This window comes from Natrix helvetica (assembly GCF_964273705.1).
Source record: "Natrix helvetica genome assembly, chromosome: 13".
Lineage (NCBI taxonomy): Eukaryota > Metazoa > Chordata > Lepidosauria > Squamata > Natricidae > Natrix > Natrix helvetica.
The window spans coordinates 6,204,432-6,220,879 of NC_138557.1; the positions used below are offsets into that span (position 1 = coordinate 6,204,432).

General features: G+C 43.5%; 1 protein-coding gene across 2 annotated transcripts in view; it reads right to left on the reverse strand.

Moving 5' to 3' along the window:
- The window catches only part of VPS35L (VPS35 endosomal protein sorting factor like), a 50,030-nt gene extending 33,829 nt beyond the window's left edge, over positions 1 to 16,201 (reverse strand). Inside the window, exons 1-11 of one of the 2 annotated variants that reach the window (XM_081965693.1) lie at positions 16,062 to 16,201; positions 14,102 to 14,201; positions 13,457 to 13,621; positions 11,818 to 11,940; positions 11,459 to 11,483; positions 10,949 to 11,025; positions 9,964 to 10,092; positions 7,683 to 7,767; positions 6,107 to 6,166; positions 1,582 to 1,678; positions 547 to 594 (exon numbers count right to left, since the gene is read on the reverse strand). In XM_081965693.1, the coding sequence (XP_081821819.1) occupies positions 547 to 594; positions 1,582 to 1,678; positions 6,107 to 6,166; positions 7,683 to 7,767; positions 9,964 to 10,092; positions 10,949 to 11,025; positions 11,459 to 11,483; positions 11,818 to 11,940; positions 13,457 to 13,621; positions 14,102 to 14,201; positions 16,062 to 16,078 (926 nt within the window). In that variant the 5' untranslated portion in view covers positions 16,079 to 16,201. The other variant, XM_081965692.1, reaches the window with a different exon arrangement.
- Positions 16,202 to 16,448: the final 247 nt, after the last annotated feature.

The window sequence follows — 16,448 nt, forward strand, 5'->3', positions numbered from 1 at the left end:
AAATAATAAAGGTAAAGTAAAGGTAAAGGTTCCCCTCGCACATATGTGATAGTTGCTCCCGACTCTAGGGGGCGGTGCTCATCTTTGTTTCAAAGCCGAAGAGCCAGCGCTGTCCGAAGACGTCTCCATGATCATGTGGCCGGCATGACTCAACGGCAAAGGCGCACGGAACGCTGTTCCCTTCCCACCAAAGGTGGTCCCTATTTTTCTACTTGCATTTCTTACGTGCTTTCGAGCTGCTAGGTTGGCAGAAGCTGGGACAAGTCACAAGAGCTCACTCCATTACGCGGCGCTAGGGATTCGAACCAGTGAACTGCCAACCTTTGTAATCGACAAACACACCGCCTTAGCCACTGAGGCACCGCATCCCCTTGTGTGTAATAGTTTTGCTTAATGACCACCATCAAAAAGCTCATAAAATCAAGCGTGGTCCCCACGGTGATCTGCTTAGCCACCGCCATGACTTACAACTCTAATTTCTGATTCAATTACGGCCCTAACTAGAAGACGACCTATATTGAATTATCCAATGTTATCAATGCTTACGTTTTGGAAAGAAATTTGTTGCACTTCAGTATCGATGTCTCCACATAACTGGCACAGAGTCAGGGAAAAAAATAAATAGAATTCAGAATAAAATTACACCTAGCCAAAGAAGTAGATAATATATTTCCAGGATTGTTATAAAATTTTTTCCTTGTTATCAGCAGTTAAGGATGCAGGTAAGTTAAAACATTTTTAAAACAACGTAGTTTGCAAGTACGTAGACGGCCTCAAGTTCACCTAGGCCAGGGGTCAGGGGTCAGAGAGATGAAAGAGCCACATGCGGCTTGTGGCTCTTTCGTCCCTCTGCTACGTCTCCCTGTTGCTCAAAATATGCATCACAACCTCCAATGTGTGACACTCGCCGGCACGCGATTCATTGAGCTTTTAGACCCCCAGTAGGCCAACCATGGTTAGATCCAAGAAAAGTTTCAGAAGAAAACAAAAGCTTTAATTCAAATACAGATGCTAGTTCTGTGGCCGCTCAGAAAATAGCCAGGCGCGGGAATGTTTTTGTGGCTTGCGGTGTTTTCTTTTCTGTGGGAAATTGGTCCAAATGGCTCCTTGAGTGATTAAGGTTGCCGGCCCCTGACCTAGGCCCTTTCTATAATTCTGCCTGCTGAAAGAGGAAAAATCGTCTTGATATTCCTACTTAATGATTAGATTTCCCAGATTTTGAGAGATCAATGGTCAGGTTTTATTGCAGAGATCTTACTCCACATTTTAGTCAGAATTCCTGTGGCTACACTTAGACAGATAACTAGCACACACTAACCTGTTTATTGCTAACTTGGTTACTGCTTTAAAGGTTGAAGTTTTTCAACCTCGGGAACTTTGAGATGTGTGGATTTTGACAGCTGGCTTGCTCCACAATTGATTTCGACTGGCCAATCAGGATCTCTCATTTGGAGATCTCTTGAGACCCGCTTGGCATATCTTCCTTGTTCCCCTCCTTGGAGAGTACACTAATGCCATTTGAAATCTGAATATAAATCAGGTAATATTTCTTTCGTCAAAGTCTTATTCCAAAAAGGATACAATCTTGGGATGAGTTCTCGGATGGACGCAATCTTGAAAAACCAGTTTAAGCAGGTTTCTTTGGCGGTGTCATTCACACTTTCAGGAGTAAAATTATCTGATATTTTTTTTTTTTTAAAAAAAGAGAAGTCTTCATTAAGAATCCGCTTCCTTGTACTATCTCTCACTTAAGTTAGATACGGTATTGTCATCATACAGATCTGAGAAAATGGCATTTAAACGCATAAAAATATAGCATCGTTAAAAATGCGAATTTTAAAGGTCATTATTTTGAAATTAAGAGATACCACCGCTTTTTGGGTTGTGGTGGTTCTTGGCATTTTCCAATTTCATATTTGTGAAGGTTTGATTAATAGTAGTTCAGCATTTAGCAGTGAAATACCATTAAATAGCAATTAAGAGCAATAGTGCTTAGACTTACAGTATAAACCACTTCACGTTGCTTTTACAGCCCTCTCTAAGTGGTTTACAGAGTCAGCCTCTTGCCCCCCAAAATCTGGCATCTCATTTTACCAACCTCGGAAGGATAGAAGGCTGAGTCAACCATGAGCCAGTCAGGATCGAACTGCTGGCAATGGGCAGAGTTTGCCTGCATTCTAACCACTGTGTCACCATGGCTTAATAAACTAATTTGTTATTTCACTAATACAGGCATTTATTGAGGGGGGGAAGTCTACAATGATACACTCGCTTATATAAACATGCAGCCCAGTAAACAAAATGCAACGTATTTCTGAATATGATGTAAAAAAAATCAATTAAAGGCTATATCCCTCCCAGGACAAATAGCAGCACCAAATGGAATATACCAGCATCCGTTTCTCTTTCCTGGAAAAAAAACACCAAACTGAATCCATCAATAAAAACTTTGGTGTGTGTGTGTGAGAGAGAGAGTGAGAGAGAGAGAGAGAGAGAGAGAGAGAGAGAGAGAGAGAGAGAGAGAGAGAGAGAGAGAGAGAGAGAGGAGAGAGAGACAGACAGACAGACAGACAGACAGAGAAAGAGATAGACACAGAGATAGATACAGAAAGAGAGAGAGAGACACACAGAGAGAGAGAGACAGAAAGAGACAGAGAGAGAGACAGACAGACAGACAGAGACACAGAGAGAGACAGACAGAGAGACAGAAAGAGAGACAGAGAGAGAGACACACAGAGAGAGAGAGACAAACACACACAGAGAGAGACAGACAGACACAGAGAGAGACAGAGAGAGACAGACAGACAGAGAAACAGACAGACACAGAGAGAGGCAGACAGACACAGAGAGAGGCAGACAGAGAGACAGAGACAGACAGAGGGACAGAGACAGTCAGAGACACAGAGAGACAGGCAGACACAGAGAGAGAGAGACAGAGACAGAGAGAGAGACAGAAAGAAACACAGAGAGAGAGAGAGATACAGAGAAAGACAGAAAGAGAGAGACAGAGAAAGAGAGAGACTGACTGACTGACATGACGGACTGAGTTGTCCCCTCAGTCATGTTATCATAATTTGTGCACTTGGCAACCGTCACACATTTTGTAAAGAACTGTGGCATCCCACAGTCACAAGATTGCCAGTTCTGACAATGAGGAAGCCAGCTAGCAGGGAAGCCTGCAAATGGCGTCTCACTTAATGACTGCGGTGATTCATTTAACGAACCATGCAAAAAAGGTCGTAAACTGGATGTTGTCCCTTAATGACTGCACTGTTCAACTATTACTTTTTTTTCGTCCCTATCGTGAATCACAAAGAACACTTCTGAACACTCTGTGGAATGACCCAAAGGTGTTTTGTTTTTTTTCTCAAGAGGCAACTGGACTTTCTCGGTTGTTTCTTTGAAGACGTTTCCCTTCTCATCCAAGAAGCTTCTTCATCTCCGACTGGATGGTGGGGAATGGAAGGATTTATACTCTTTGCAGACAGAGCTGGTCGTTTGCATCCTTTTAGAGGGTCGTTGAGGCCACTTGGAGGTTTGTCTGTGTCCTCAGGGTTACCTGAGTGGTGCAAATATGATGTGGAGCCTTCTTGGAACTGCTGCAGATAAATCTCCAAGTGGCTTCAAAAGCTCTCTAGGTAAAGGTTCCCCTCGCACGTACGTGCTGGTCGTTCCCGACTCTAGGGGGCGGTGCTCATCTCCGTTTCAAAGCCAAAGAGCCAGCGCTGTCCGAAGACGTCTCTGTGGTCATGTGGCCGGCATGGCTAAATGCCGAAAGGTGCACGGAACGCTGTTACCTTCCCACCAAAGGTGGTCCCTGTTTTTATACTTGCATTTTTACATGCTTTAGAACTGCTAGGTTGGCAGAAGCTGGAACAAGTAACAGGAGCTCACTCCGCTATGCGGCGCTAGGGATTCAAACCGCCAAACTGCCGACCTTTCTGATCGACAAGCTCAGCGTCTTAGCCACTGAGCCATCCTTTCAACGGCGCTCTAAATCTAAAAGGATGCAAACGACCAGCTCTGCCTGCAAGGAATATAAATCCTTCCATTTCCCAGCATCCAGTCAGAGCTGAAGAAGCTTCTTGGATGAGAAGCGAAACGTCTTCCAAGAAAAAACAGAAAGTCCAGTTGCCTCTTGAAAAATAAAAAAACACAACCATGGCCTGGAGGAATGAGAATCTCCACAGACACTCTGTGGGTTGATTCCCCTGACCTGCTCCACCTCAACGTCCTGATGCGCTCGTCCACCATATTGGCCTTTCTTTATGGGGAAAACCGTATCCCTGGGCGGCTTCAAGATATCCGACCTGGTTCTTGACTGACCCGATTTCATTCCGTCGAGTCCTCTGGACCAAGACGTTTCCGTGGTTGTTAGGAGGAAAAGGCCAGCTTTGTTTATTGTAAGGCAAAAGTGGAACAAATGGATTGATGGTGCGGCCTAGGGTGATTTTAGCCCCTCTGTATTCCAAGCGCCTCCTCGGCACAGAACGAGAGGAGCAGCAGCACTCAATTGCAAGACGACGCCGTTTTGTTATTCCACGGCCGTTCTCTTCGAACACACAGAAATTTTGGGAGAGACTGCAATCTTCTCCCCTTTTCGCCAACGTCCCCCCCCACCTCACCCCACCCTCAATCCCTCCCCCTTCCCTCCTTGCAGCTGGGGACTCTTACATAATCGAGCGCTACGGGGATCCAGATTCTGCAGTTCAAGCGTGTATGAACTGCCGAGTTGGTTAAGGACAAGCAAGCCGAAGCCGAAGCCGCTCGACGGAGGACGACGCAACAAGAAAGATTAGGAAGGCAACAAAGCACGAGCTAACCCTTCCGCGAAGCCGAACTGATTTCGGGTTGCATAAACATTTCAATGGGGTTTTTAAAAAAAGGGGGGGGATTTTCAACGCTCTGCATTGAAGAAGCGACGTTGGCTTGGCCGAGCATTCGGGTTTTTTAGGCGTAAAGCTTCGCTTTTGTTATCAAGGGCACAGCGGAGTCCTTTCCAATTATTTCTGCTGCAGGCCCGTTTTCTTGATGGTATGGGCTCAATCAGAATCCGTTCTCTTTTATCCGAACGGAAAGAATGAGCACAAGGCATAATGAGCGTGTTTTTCCTCTCGCAGACAACCGCTGAAGGCACAGCTTGGCCCAAGAAATTCTCTGTGTTTGCTATGCCTCGGATCTCTCGTTCCATTGCAAGATTTCAATAGGGAACCATTGGCTGATCCTAAATAAAGCTTCAGGCAAAGGAAACATTATATCCTCCAATTACCCAAACAGGAGCAATAAGCAGAAGCAAAAGATCACAAGGGGGGTCTCAAACTATCCTGCGCTTCTAGAGACAGTTTGGTGTAGTGTTTAAGGTGCTAGACTAGAAACTGGGAGACTGCAAGTTCTATTCTCCATTAGGTATGGAAGCCAATTGGGTGACTTGGGGCCAGTCACTCTCTCTCAACTCAACCCAACTCAACCCAACTCAACCCAACCCAACCCAACCCAACCCAACCTAACTCGCAGTTGCTGTCAGGAAACAGCAGTTTTATACCTTGAGTTGTACCAATAAAGGCAGGAGGTAATTGAACCTTCTCCAGTCCCACTTGGAGTTTGGATTCTCTACACAGAAAGTTGTGCTCGAAAATACAGCATGTTTAATGGAATTATCCCAAATTCCTTATTCCAATTCCTTTACCTCTGATTGCCTTATTGTGTTTTAATGACAACAAACACCGAATAAGGAATTTGGGATAATTCCATATTCGGCGTTCGTTCTCACTAACTAAACCACAATAAGGCAATCAGAGGTCAACAATCCGTATGCGATCTTCCCCAAAGGTTTGCTGAGCCCCTTTCCTCTTAAAATTCAACAGACCTACGATTGGGAGACCCATATCAACAACAAGACTGTTGGAAACATCCTTAAGACTTAGAATGAACTTTTAGGACGTTAAAACGTCTGAGATATTTTGCAACGCTTTTGAAAATCTTTCTCAGGTTGCACCTTATTCATTATTTTTGTACTGCTAATTCTGAACAGTTTGTCTCCAACTGGCCACTGGAGGCGAAGATGCCAATGAGGGTTTGTTATCTCACTTGCTATGGAACAACCTACCTGGCAATGAGGTGGAATGATCGGTACACATAGAAAAGATCCTTTCATACACCAATTTTCCTGCAATGATAACAATAAGATGGGTGAAATACCATTTGCGCAGCAATTCTAGACGCAAGTTCCGGAAAAGAATTATTGGTTATCAAGTATATGGCTTAAAATTAGAAAATTAAAGGACAGCTAGTTTAGACCTGTTGGCACCAATGATGTTACCTAGTTGGGTCATAAAATGCCTGCAAGAAAGCAACCGAGCTCGAGAGAGCACGAAAGACCCCTCAGTCCTTATCCTCTTCCCCCACTCCACAAACCCCACTCTCGTCTAGCATTGATGATACTATCTAGTTGGGCAATGAAACATCTGCAAGAAAACAACTAAGCTCAGAGAGCCCTAATGAACCCTGATCTAGAAACATTTTCCTCTATTGGCAAAATCTCTGCTGTAAAGTTGTCTTGAAATGAATGAACCCTCTTGCTATCTATTCCTTTGGAACTCAAAGGAGAAAACGGAGGATATTACGTTTAAACGACCAAGTATTTTAAGAAATGCGCTGAAAAACTGCTCTCCTATTAATGGGATTAGCTGGAAACCCTTTCTAAAATCTTTTGTGGCAGGCTCACACCACTTCCATCTCCTGCTGTCGGAGGAGAACGGGGTTACAAAGCTAAAGAAAGACTTCTTTTTCTCTGTCTCCTCTCATTCTGATCATGTTGTGCTTTTGGTTTGCTAAATGCACTTTTGGCATTACATCATGCTGCCCTCAAGTGGGATAATGGGCACATCGTTTTATCTTGCTTCAATCCAGATTTAAAAGAGGATATAACCTGTTTTATTAAATCGCAGAATGAGAGAGACGGATGCTCAAAAACTCCCTCATGTGTTGTTGTCCAAAAACTGCTTTTAAAATAAGTTGGTGGTGCATATTCTTATTCAAGCATTTATTCTATACGATAACTTACACAGAACGTCTATAAGGCTATGTTTCCCAACCTGAGTCATTTTAAGATGTGTGGACTATAATTCCCAGAATGCCCCAGCTAGCCAGGGGTTAACCACAGCCAACCCTTAACCACAGTCCTGAGGTCATAGTGACCGCAACAGTTTCCCAAAATGTTCGGAACACCCCTATTTTTAGAAATTCCGGTTGCGAACAGAATTTATAAAATATGTTAATTTGATCGATCAGTGAAAATTGTAACTATACAAAGGAAATATAACCACCTAGCCCACCTATTATTTTCATAGATTAAGAAAACTGTATGAGTGCTCATTATGACCTAATGTCTGTAATAGCGTAGCCACAATAGTATGTCTGTGGTTAAGAGTTAAACTGGCTAAGGTTGGAAACACTTTTATAAGGGGGGGGGGGGGTCTATGTGTATTCAGGAACATCTGTGCATATGTGAAAATAATATCCATAATTATTTCTAGCTACCAGGAATGATAGAAAAAGCATGCTGCCCAAGGAGAAACAAATGTTTAGAAACCATTCAAAGGTACAAGGGCCCTGAAATAAAAAGTGACTTATGATCGGGTTTTTTTAAATAGAAAAAAAAATACAGTACGCTCTATACTCACCAAAGGTATCAAGAATGTCTGTTATTAAGACAAATTTACTGGGATAAAACTGAATCACGGATGTATCTGAAAGAAGTTTAGAACACTGGGTGGAGAGAAAAAAGGGAAACGAAAATTAATCCGTGGCGTAATGACACAAAGCGTCATTTCGCTGATTAAAAGGGCAGCTCAAAGATAGTCTGTCATTGGAAGGGCAGAGTTTATCCACACAGATTGCCACGCCAACTCTTCAGCATTCTCTTACTTATTTCCTGGCTGACCCTCCGGCTGCCTATATGGATTTCTTCAGCACTAAATTCCTTCTTAACCCAACAGCGATGGAATGGAGCCGCCGCTAAGCCCCACTGTATGATTCGTAATATGTTCCAGATGTCATTCCATCAGCAAAAGATAAACATTCCCAATAAAAGCAGGGAAGGAAAGGTAGAAAAAGAAATGCCAGACTCCTCGGACTTCCACAACCGAATACTCCGACAGCGAACCCCTGGGAAGTCTCTTTTCAAACCCTCCCCAACAAACTTTGCTGGACGAAAATTAACCAGGGAAGAAAGAAAATAAACAGATAGGAAGAGGTTGCTATTTCTACCCATTAGGGCTGTTATTAGTTGGGCTGGATGTCTTCCAGTTGTGCTCAATGCTCCGAGAGCAAGAATAACAAGACATCTGGGCCTCCCTGAATATCCCTTTTCAGAGATTCGTGTGTATTTCATACGGCATAAAAAAAATACAGCATTTGTGCATTAAAAACCCACCGCAAAAAAGCCTCTCAAATGTATATAAAGGTAAAGGCTTCTCTGTCAGCCGTGCCTGTCTCTAAGGCACGGTGCTCATCTCCCTTTCTTGGCTGGGGGAGCCAGCGTTGTTCAAAGGCAAATGGTCATAGGGCCAAGCATGGCTATGTGCCAAAGACGCATGGAGCACTGTTACCTTCCCACTGAAGTGGAACCTATTAATCTACTCCAAGGGGTGGGATTGAAAAATGTTAGCAATCAGTTCTTTGGCGGGTTGCTGGGTGGGCGTGGGCATGGTGGGTGTGGCCTACTCGGCCTCCTGCACCTGGGGGGGGGGGCATTTTCGCTGTCCCCAAGCTCCAGAGGCTTTTCCCGAGCCTCCAAGGAAATGAAAACGGTCTCCCCTGGGCTCCGGACACGCTCCGGAAGCCGGAGATAGGCCGTTTTTCGGACTTCCAGTAGACCCATTTTTCACCCTCCCCAGACTCCGGAGGATTTCCTCGAGCCTCCAGGATGGAGAAAACGGGCTTCCCCGAGCTACAGAGACCCTTTGGAGGCGGGAAATTGGCCCATTTATGGACTTACGGGAGACGTTTTGTTTCACCCTCCCAGAGCATCCACACAGATCCTGCACTTACCTGGCATGATGAATGGGCCGCATGGAGACTCCTGAGAGGGGCGGGGTGGGCGGGGCCAGCCGGTCCTTGCAACAATCAGTTCAGCGAACTGGTACCAACCAGCTGAATCCCACCCCTGAATTCTACTCCCATTTACATGCTTTCCAACTGCTAGGAAAGCGGCACCTAGGGCAAGGAATGGGAGCTTATCCCGTTGCATGCAGCTTGGGTCTTGAACCCGGGCGGTCAGCTCTCCAGCGGATAAGCTCAGGATCCTTAACCGCTGAGCCATCGCGCCCTTCCATACAGCAAAATATAAAATACCAGAGCAGTGAATTATTTTAAAAACCCCAAAGTATAAGTGATAATGAAGTTGTGAACTGAATTACACACGAGCAGTTACTGGAGTGACTGACGCTATGGCCAGAGATCTAGGCCATTTAGCCATTGATAACACAGTGATTCCTGTGTTAAGTAATCAATACAGTAACCAAGAAGTATTAAGAATTGCTGCAGAATTCTTTCTTCTTCCTTTCCCTTTTCCTTCTGCTCAGGGATTCTCACTTGCCATGAAGCTTTTAGGCATCAATACTTTAAATAAATAAAATACCTAACTAGTTTATTTTGGTTCGCTTAATGACCACGACATCCGTTTAACAATCGCTGCCAAAAAGACGGTTAAAATCAGATTGGTCACGTAAGTGACCATTTCCTCACTTACGACTGTAACGGTCAGCTCCATTATGCTCGTAACTCGAGGACTTCCTATAAACAGAAATGCTAAAAGGCATCAGTTTCTTGAGTTTCTTGCCCAAGCGTGTCCACTCAAAAGGAAAAGGGGGAAACCCCAAAAGCAGCCATGAACTCCTCGGAAAGAGTTAAAAGCATCCTTCTTCATCAATTTACAACCTTACTTAACAGCGTTATGCTCACCTGGATAACAATCTTAAGGGCTTTGACTTTCTGATCGGAGGCCCAGGCATCCTTCAAGGATTGGTTGAGTTCTTCAATCCGGTTAGTGTAGTCTTGCTGGGTTAAGTTTAGCAATTCTTTTTGGGAACCCTGAGAAAGTATGAGGGGTGCAAACGGTGAGTTATTTTTTTTTCAACAGCTTTCTCCTCTGGCTTTGGGAGAACAGCCTGGGAAATGCAGAATTGCTGGACTGAATGGTACAAACCAGCTATCGCTGCTATTCGCTCCTAAAGAATTCCTTTCCCCTCCAACAAGCATTTCTGTCTCATGGTTTACCTTAGGACAGGGGTGTCCAAACTTGGGAACTTTAAGACTTGTAGACTTCAACTCCCAGAATTCCCCAGCCAGCTGGCTGGGGAATTCTGGGAGTTGAAGTCCACAAGTCTTAAAGTTCCCAAGTTTGGACACCCCTGCCTTAGGAGAACATAGAGGTAGGTCCTCAACTTACAACCATTTGCTTAGTGACTGTCCATAGTTATTACAGCACTGGAAAAATGCCCTTTTTCACACTTAGGACCATTGCAGCATGCCATGGTCATGTGATCAAAATTCTGGTAGCTGGTTCATATTTATGACGGTTGCAATGTCTTGGGGTCATGGGATCCCCTTTTGCGACCTTCTGACAAGCAAAGTCAATGGGGAAGCCTGACTCACTTGAATGTGTTACTAGCTTAACAACTGCAGTGATTCACTGAACAACTGTGGCAAGGAAGGTCGTAAAATGGAGCAAAACTCACTTAACAAATGTTTTGCTTAGCAATGGAGATTTTGGGCTCAATTGTGGTCTTAAATCGAGAATTGCCTGCATTTTTAAAACTCTATGACAAATTACAGAACCAAAAGCTCTCATTTCAGTTTCCAGCACAACATACTAGGTGTAAATCCCAGAAGATGCTGAAGGAAAGGACAGGAATTTCTTTGCTTTAAAACATGAATTTTTGCTCACCTCTTCGAGATCATCCAATTCTTCTAGTCTGGTTCGTACTTTTTCTGAAACGGTGGATCCAGGAGTTGAGGCTTTTCCTGCAAGTAATTACATGCTTTAAATTATACAATACAATACAATGCGGGAGGTTCTACAGTAATTTTGGACTGAATTAAAGAATAAATAATGTTCTGACAGTACCTGAAGAAAACAATTACAGGCAGTTAGAATAGACATTTTCTGCTATACATTTCACACTTTTGTAACTGGCAGTATTTTAGACATTGTGGGCCAAATTTCTGGTTTATAAAAGCCTTTAGAATCCTTTGTTTGGAAAACGAATGCGCAACTGCCCAACTTCTGGACTTTTTTTTAATAGTGTGAAGACTCCATATGTATCAAAATAGAGGGTGTTAGTTCAGGAGGAAGTCCCTTCATGTCTGTAATAATTTTCCAAATAAGCAACATGTTTTATAGAAAAGAGAATAGCTGCAAAACGTTTAAGTTAAATATTTGGAAGTGAATGATTACCTTTTTCAGATCCCATGTATAAATTCTGCAAATGAAACAGATGTTCAGTTTCAATTAGCAATTCCCAACTGTCCAGTTCTGTTACACAATCAAAGGCCAACAGTCCCTATCAAAATAGGTACGTCCTAGGAATTCAATCATTATATCTTGTAAACCAGCCAATTATAATTTAAAGTATGGTTTTGCAGCTCCAAAGGTTCCAGAATGTAGTTCAGAAGAAAATATGACCCAATGCTAATTTTCCACATGACTTCTTAAGTTATCTTTATTTTACAATAACTAGATTTCCCACTTTAGGGTTTTTTTTTTGCATCCCCAACACCTTTGTGATGTTTAAACAAGATTAAAAGTGGACTCACTATGGACAGTTTCTCATTTGTTGTGTAGCGTGCCAGGATTTCACCACGTTTGCTTGACCATGGTTCAAAGTCATTTCCCACAGACAAACTCTCATCTTTATCACGCTTCTTCCTGGCATTATCCTACAAAGGAGTATAAAAAAACAGCTTAACATTTTTACACAAACAAACCATGCTGCTTTTATGTTAAAACACCTGCCTTTTGTTATCTAAATTGAGGATAAAATTAAATATTACACCCCCACTAACATAATGAATAAAAGCCACTGACAAGCATGAAACTTCTCAGAAATGTATATTTAAAAAACCATAATTAACTGCAGGCAAATCCATCAGCTATCCCGTAAAAGCAGACCCATTGGTTGATGGCGATGTTCATATTTGAAGAGGTCCTTGACATCTAATTGGGGGGAATGTCAAGACTTGTGCGTGAATTGGGTTAAAGTGACGGAGAGGTGCGCAGAGTCAGCCTCACTCTCTCTTCCCGGATTCCATCTTGTTCCAATAGCAGGACAAGAGTCAAGACAGTTGGAGATGGGCTGGGCGTAGTGGTTTACCAGAGCATTTTTCGTGTCTTGCCATCCTCTTAGCGTACCACATCGCTTGCAGAGACCATCTTCATCACCCCTGTCCTATTCTAGTAGGTTTCATCCGCTCAATCCGCCGGAATCTGTCTTCACATGCTCGGGATAGATAAGTCCCTATCTCACCGAAGGTCAGTGACCCAACGGCTACTCTCAACCTAGTTTGGCCAGCCTGTCAAAGCTGTTGCCAAGAGTGTGGCCGCTGCGCATGCTACAGCTACTAGGAGCCACAGGTGAGAGCTGAGTAACAGGTGGGGACCAAAGGTGGACGAGCTGCCCCAAAAGCTGCCCTTTTAGGGCAGCTCGTTTTTAGGGCAACAGATTGGTTACCTATTGAGAGAAGAACAAATGAAGGCTAGTCTTTGCCTTCAGCACCATGGAGAGCTCCGTGCAAGACTCGTTAAACTGCTTACCTTCTTTCAGTCTCCTATTCTTTTGAGGGCATCATTGAGTACCAGAACTGAAAATGACGTATTTCCTACCATTTTGAGTCAGAAAACTCCCAAAATATAGTGTAACACAGACCTTGAACAAGCTTAAAAAGGATAACAAAATACTTTCTCCCTTCTGTCCCTCCAAAATTGAATGCTGACTACAACATTGGGGAGGAGCCCATAAGTGTGAGGTGGCCCTACCCACTGTAGTCTTCACTATAAGGAATTTAAACATAGACATGTTTTTGCTGGCTTCCCAAGAAGTGGAGGCAATTGAACTCTCATCCAGATAGCTTCAGAGCCTGACTATGATCCACTGAGAACCCAAAAGAGAGACTCAGGAGATCTCTTTCTCTACTTGCTGTTAATTTTAATTTAAAGAGTTTGTGTTCTTTGCCTGCAACTTAGAAAATATAGAAGAGATATCATGGAGACATCATTGTTTGGCTAGGATGACATTAAAGAAAATTAATTCCAGTTGGGTTGACCAGGACTTTCTTGAGTTCCTCCTGACTCAGGAGACATAACATAAGAATTTTGAACACACACACACACCCCTTTGCAGAATGCAGGGGCAGCAGTAACATCACCCCCTACCTAACTGGTCTGAAATGACATTACCGTTGTCATGGTCAGCAGTGGATCAGCAGTAGCTGCGAACAAGGATAAGGGATCTGTGCCATCCAGAACACTGCTGAGTGGGTCTAGCATTGAACTAGAGGAGGAGGAGGAGGTAGAGGATGTGCTTCCTTTACGACCCAATTTTTTTGTCTTCGACTCAGTAACCTGAGGAATAAAACAGCATATGTAAGAAATTTGCAGCCCAATCTTTTCCACGCCTATTCCAAAGAAAATGCCACTTATTCCAAGACCAGGCAAACCTGTGTAAGAGACCAGTTCTTGTCTATTTTGGGTTGAGATGTTCAACTCTGTGAGCCACCACCGAGCTAGGAATAGTTACTTTAGACAATGGAGAAGAATAACATTCAATGCTAGACAAAGCCTAATTCTGAACAAGCTTAAAGAGTAGATCATGAATTAAAGTATAATCCACATGGTCCCATTATAAAACTAAACATTTTACCACCACTGCAAATTGTGTATAATTTAATTTCCCTCATTTGAAGTCATACTCATGGTATCAGACCAAACTTTTTATGGACATATGACAAATCAAAAAGGTCTTTATCTTTCATTGATCAAACTTGATAATGATACTGTTGGTTGGCAATGTCACGTTTTCTGAAGATTACCAGATAAACCTACCATAATGGGTTTGAGTGGATGGAAATCACCAAATTCCACAGACACAGCTTCCAGTCTGTAGGATTCCAATTCACGCCCATAGTTTCGTATTCTTGCATGCCTGAAGGACAAAAGTAAATATATATATATACGTGTGTGTGACAGAGAGAGAGAGAGAGTGTGTGTGTGTGTGTGTGTATTATATACATATGTACAGAGTAGACTGGCAACAAGTGATTTAGAGATTTATTAAATTTATTTGCCGCCCCTCTCACCAAATTCTAATTCCAATCACTGTAACCAGCATGGGACAACCATAATGATGGGAAGACCAATCTAATAGCATCTGAAGAACCAAACTTGAGATATACCATAATTCAATAGAAATAAATTTTATCAAGGCAAGTTGCAAGAAAAAAATCATTGTCATCAGTTCAACACTGGTATTTAAGATTTATGTCCTAAGATGAATCACCAGTGACACCAACTGGCATCAGAAAGAACTGAATGTAAAATAATCTTTCTTCCCAAAAGCTAACTTTTGGACTGACACATTGCTGGAAACTACATCTTTGTTTAATGTTGGCATATTGAAGAAACCATAATGACTGGATTCAACCAATGTGGTCAGCTATAAGACAGTTTGTGAAGTCTGTCACACTATTTGAAAAATATACACTTCTCTGTCATAAATTGAATTAGGAAGTAAAGACCTGACCACTGGTGGAATAGAAGATATTTCATCCATATTTCCCTACTCACACATTTCTTCTGGAAGCCTACTTTTGTGATATAATTAAGGGATGTGATAGCGCACATAAAAGTCTAGAATTTTCTCAAATGGATAACTTTTCATCACACTTTCCCCCTTTAAGATAATTAACTTAAAACCTTTATTTTGGCGATTTAATTATTCCCATATAAACGGTACCACTTGCTGCACAATCTTTTCTCGTTTATGGGACAATAGGTTAAAATCAAATCATCTTTTTAAGGAGACTAGAGACTAAGACATATGAAGAATGGTTGCAGGAACTGGGCATGTCTAGTTTAATGAAAAGAAAGACTAGGGGAGACATGATAGCAGTCTTCCAATATCTCAGGGGTTGCCACAAAGAAGAGGGAGTCAAACTATTCTCCAAAGCACCTGAAGGCAGGACAAGAAGCAATGGGTGGAAACTAATCAAGGAGAGAAGCAACTTAGAACTAAGGAGAAATTTCCTGACAGTGAGAACAATTAATCAGTGGAACAGAAATTGCCTCCAGAAGTTGTGAATGCTCCAACACTGGAAGTTTTAAGGAAGATGTTGGATAGCCATTGGTCTAAAGTGGTGTAGGGTTTCCTGCCTAAGCAGAGGGTTGGACTAGAAGACCTCCAAGGTCCCTTCCAACTCTGTTGTTCTATTCTATTCTATTCTATTCTATTCTATTCTAAACATTTGTCTGAAGTGGTGTAGGGTTTCCTGCCTAAGCAGGGGGTTGGACTAGAAGACCTTCAAGGACCCTTCCCACTCTGTTATTCTAACCTTTTCAAATCCTTTTTTTAAAACCCCTTTTAACACCCCTTTTTTCCAAGAAGGTCCTTCATTTCCCCCCCCCCCCGCCCCCAAGGAACCAGAGTCACTGGAGGATATCCCTGTTGCATTTCCACTTGCCCAAGCCTATCTGAGAGCCTTAAGGCTGCTTTTCATGCCACAATTCCACCCCCCCCCCACACACACACACGGGAAGACAAAGCCCATCCTTCTCAGCCGGTGCAGGATGATGGGAGTTGTCATCCCGACGCCTCTAAGGAAGACCACGGAGGGAGCCGCCCACTCAAGCCCGGGCGCCCCCTCCCCAGTCAAGCCTAAGGCCTAGTGTCCTCTGAGGGGGGGGGTGTTAAAAAAGGGCGGGAAAACCGAGGCTCCCTCATTTGAGGGGGGGGGAGAATCCCTCCTGTTCCTTCCTTTCCTCCCTCCCTCCCCGCCGCGATTCTCACCAAGGAAAGGCAGCCATCTTGGTTCCCTCACGTGACTCCCCGCCCGCCAGCGCCACCCGACGCCGCAGCGGCCACGTTGGAGAAGGGCGCTTGCCCGGTTGTCTTGGCTATCGAGGGGCGGGGCGAGGGGCGGGGCGAGAGGCTCTGCTTGGAACTTAGTAGGGGAAGGAAAGGAGTTTTGGGCTGAATAGCTTGAGGTTTGTGTTGATCCTGGCTTATGCTGGTTTGCCCAAGCTATGTTGGCTTATCCGCAAGGGACTCAACTTTTAAAGCAATTTTTTTTTCTCAACCTTGGCAGTTTTCCAGCTGTGTGGACTCCACAACTCCCAGAGTTCCCTGGCTGGGAAATCACCCCCCCCCCCATGACTGGGGAATTCTGGGAGTTGG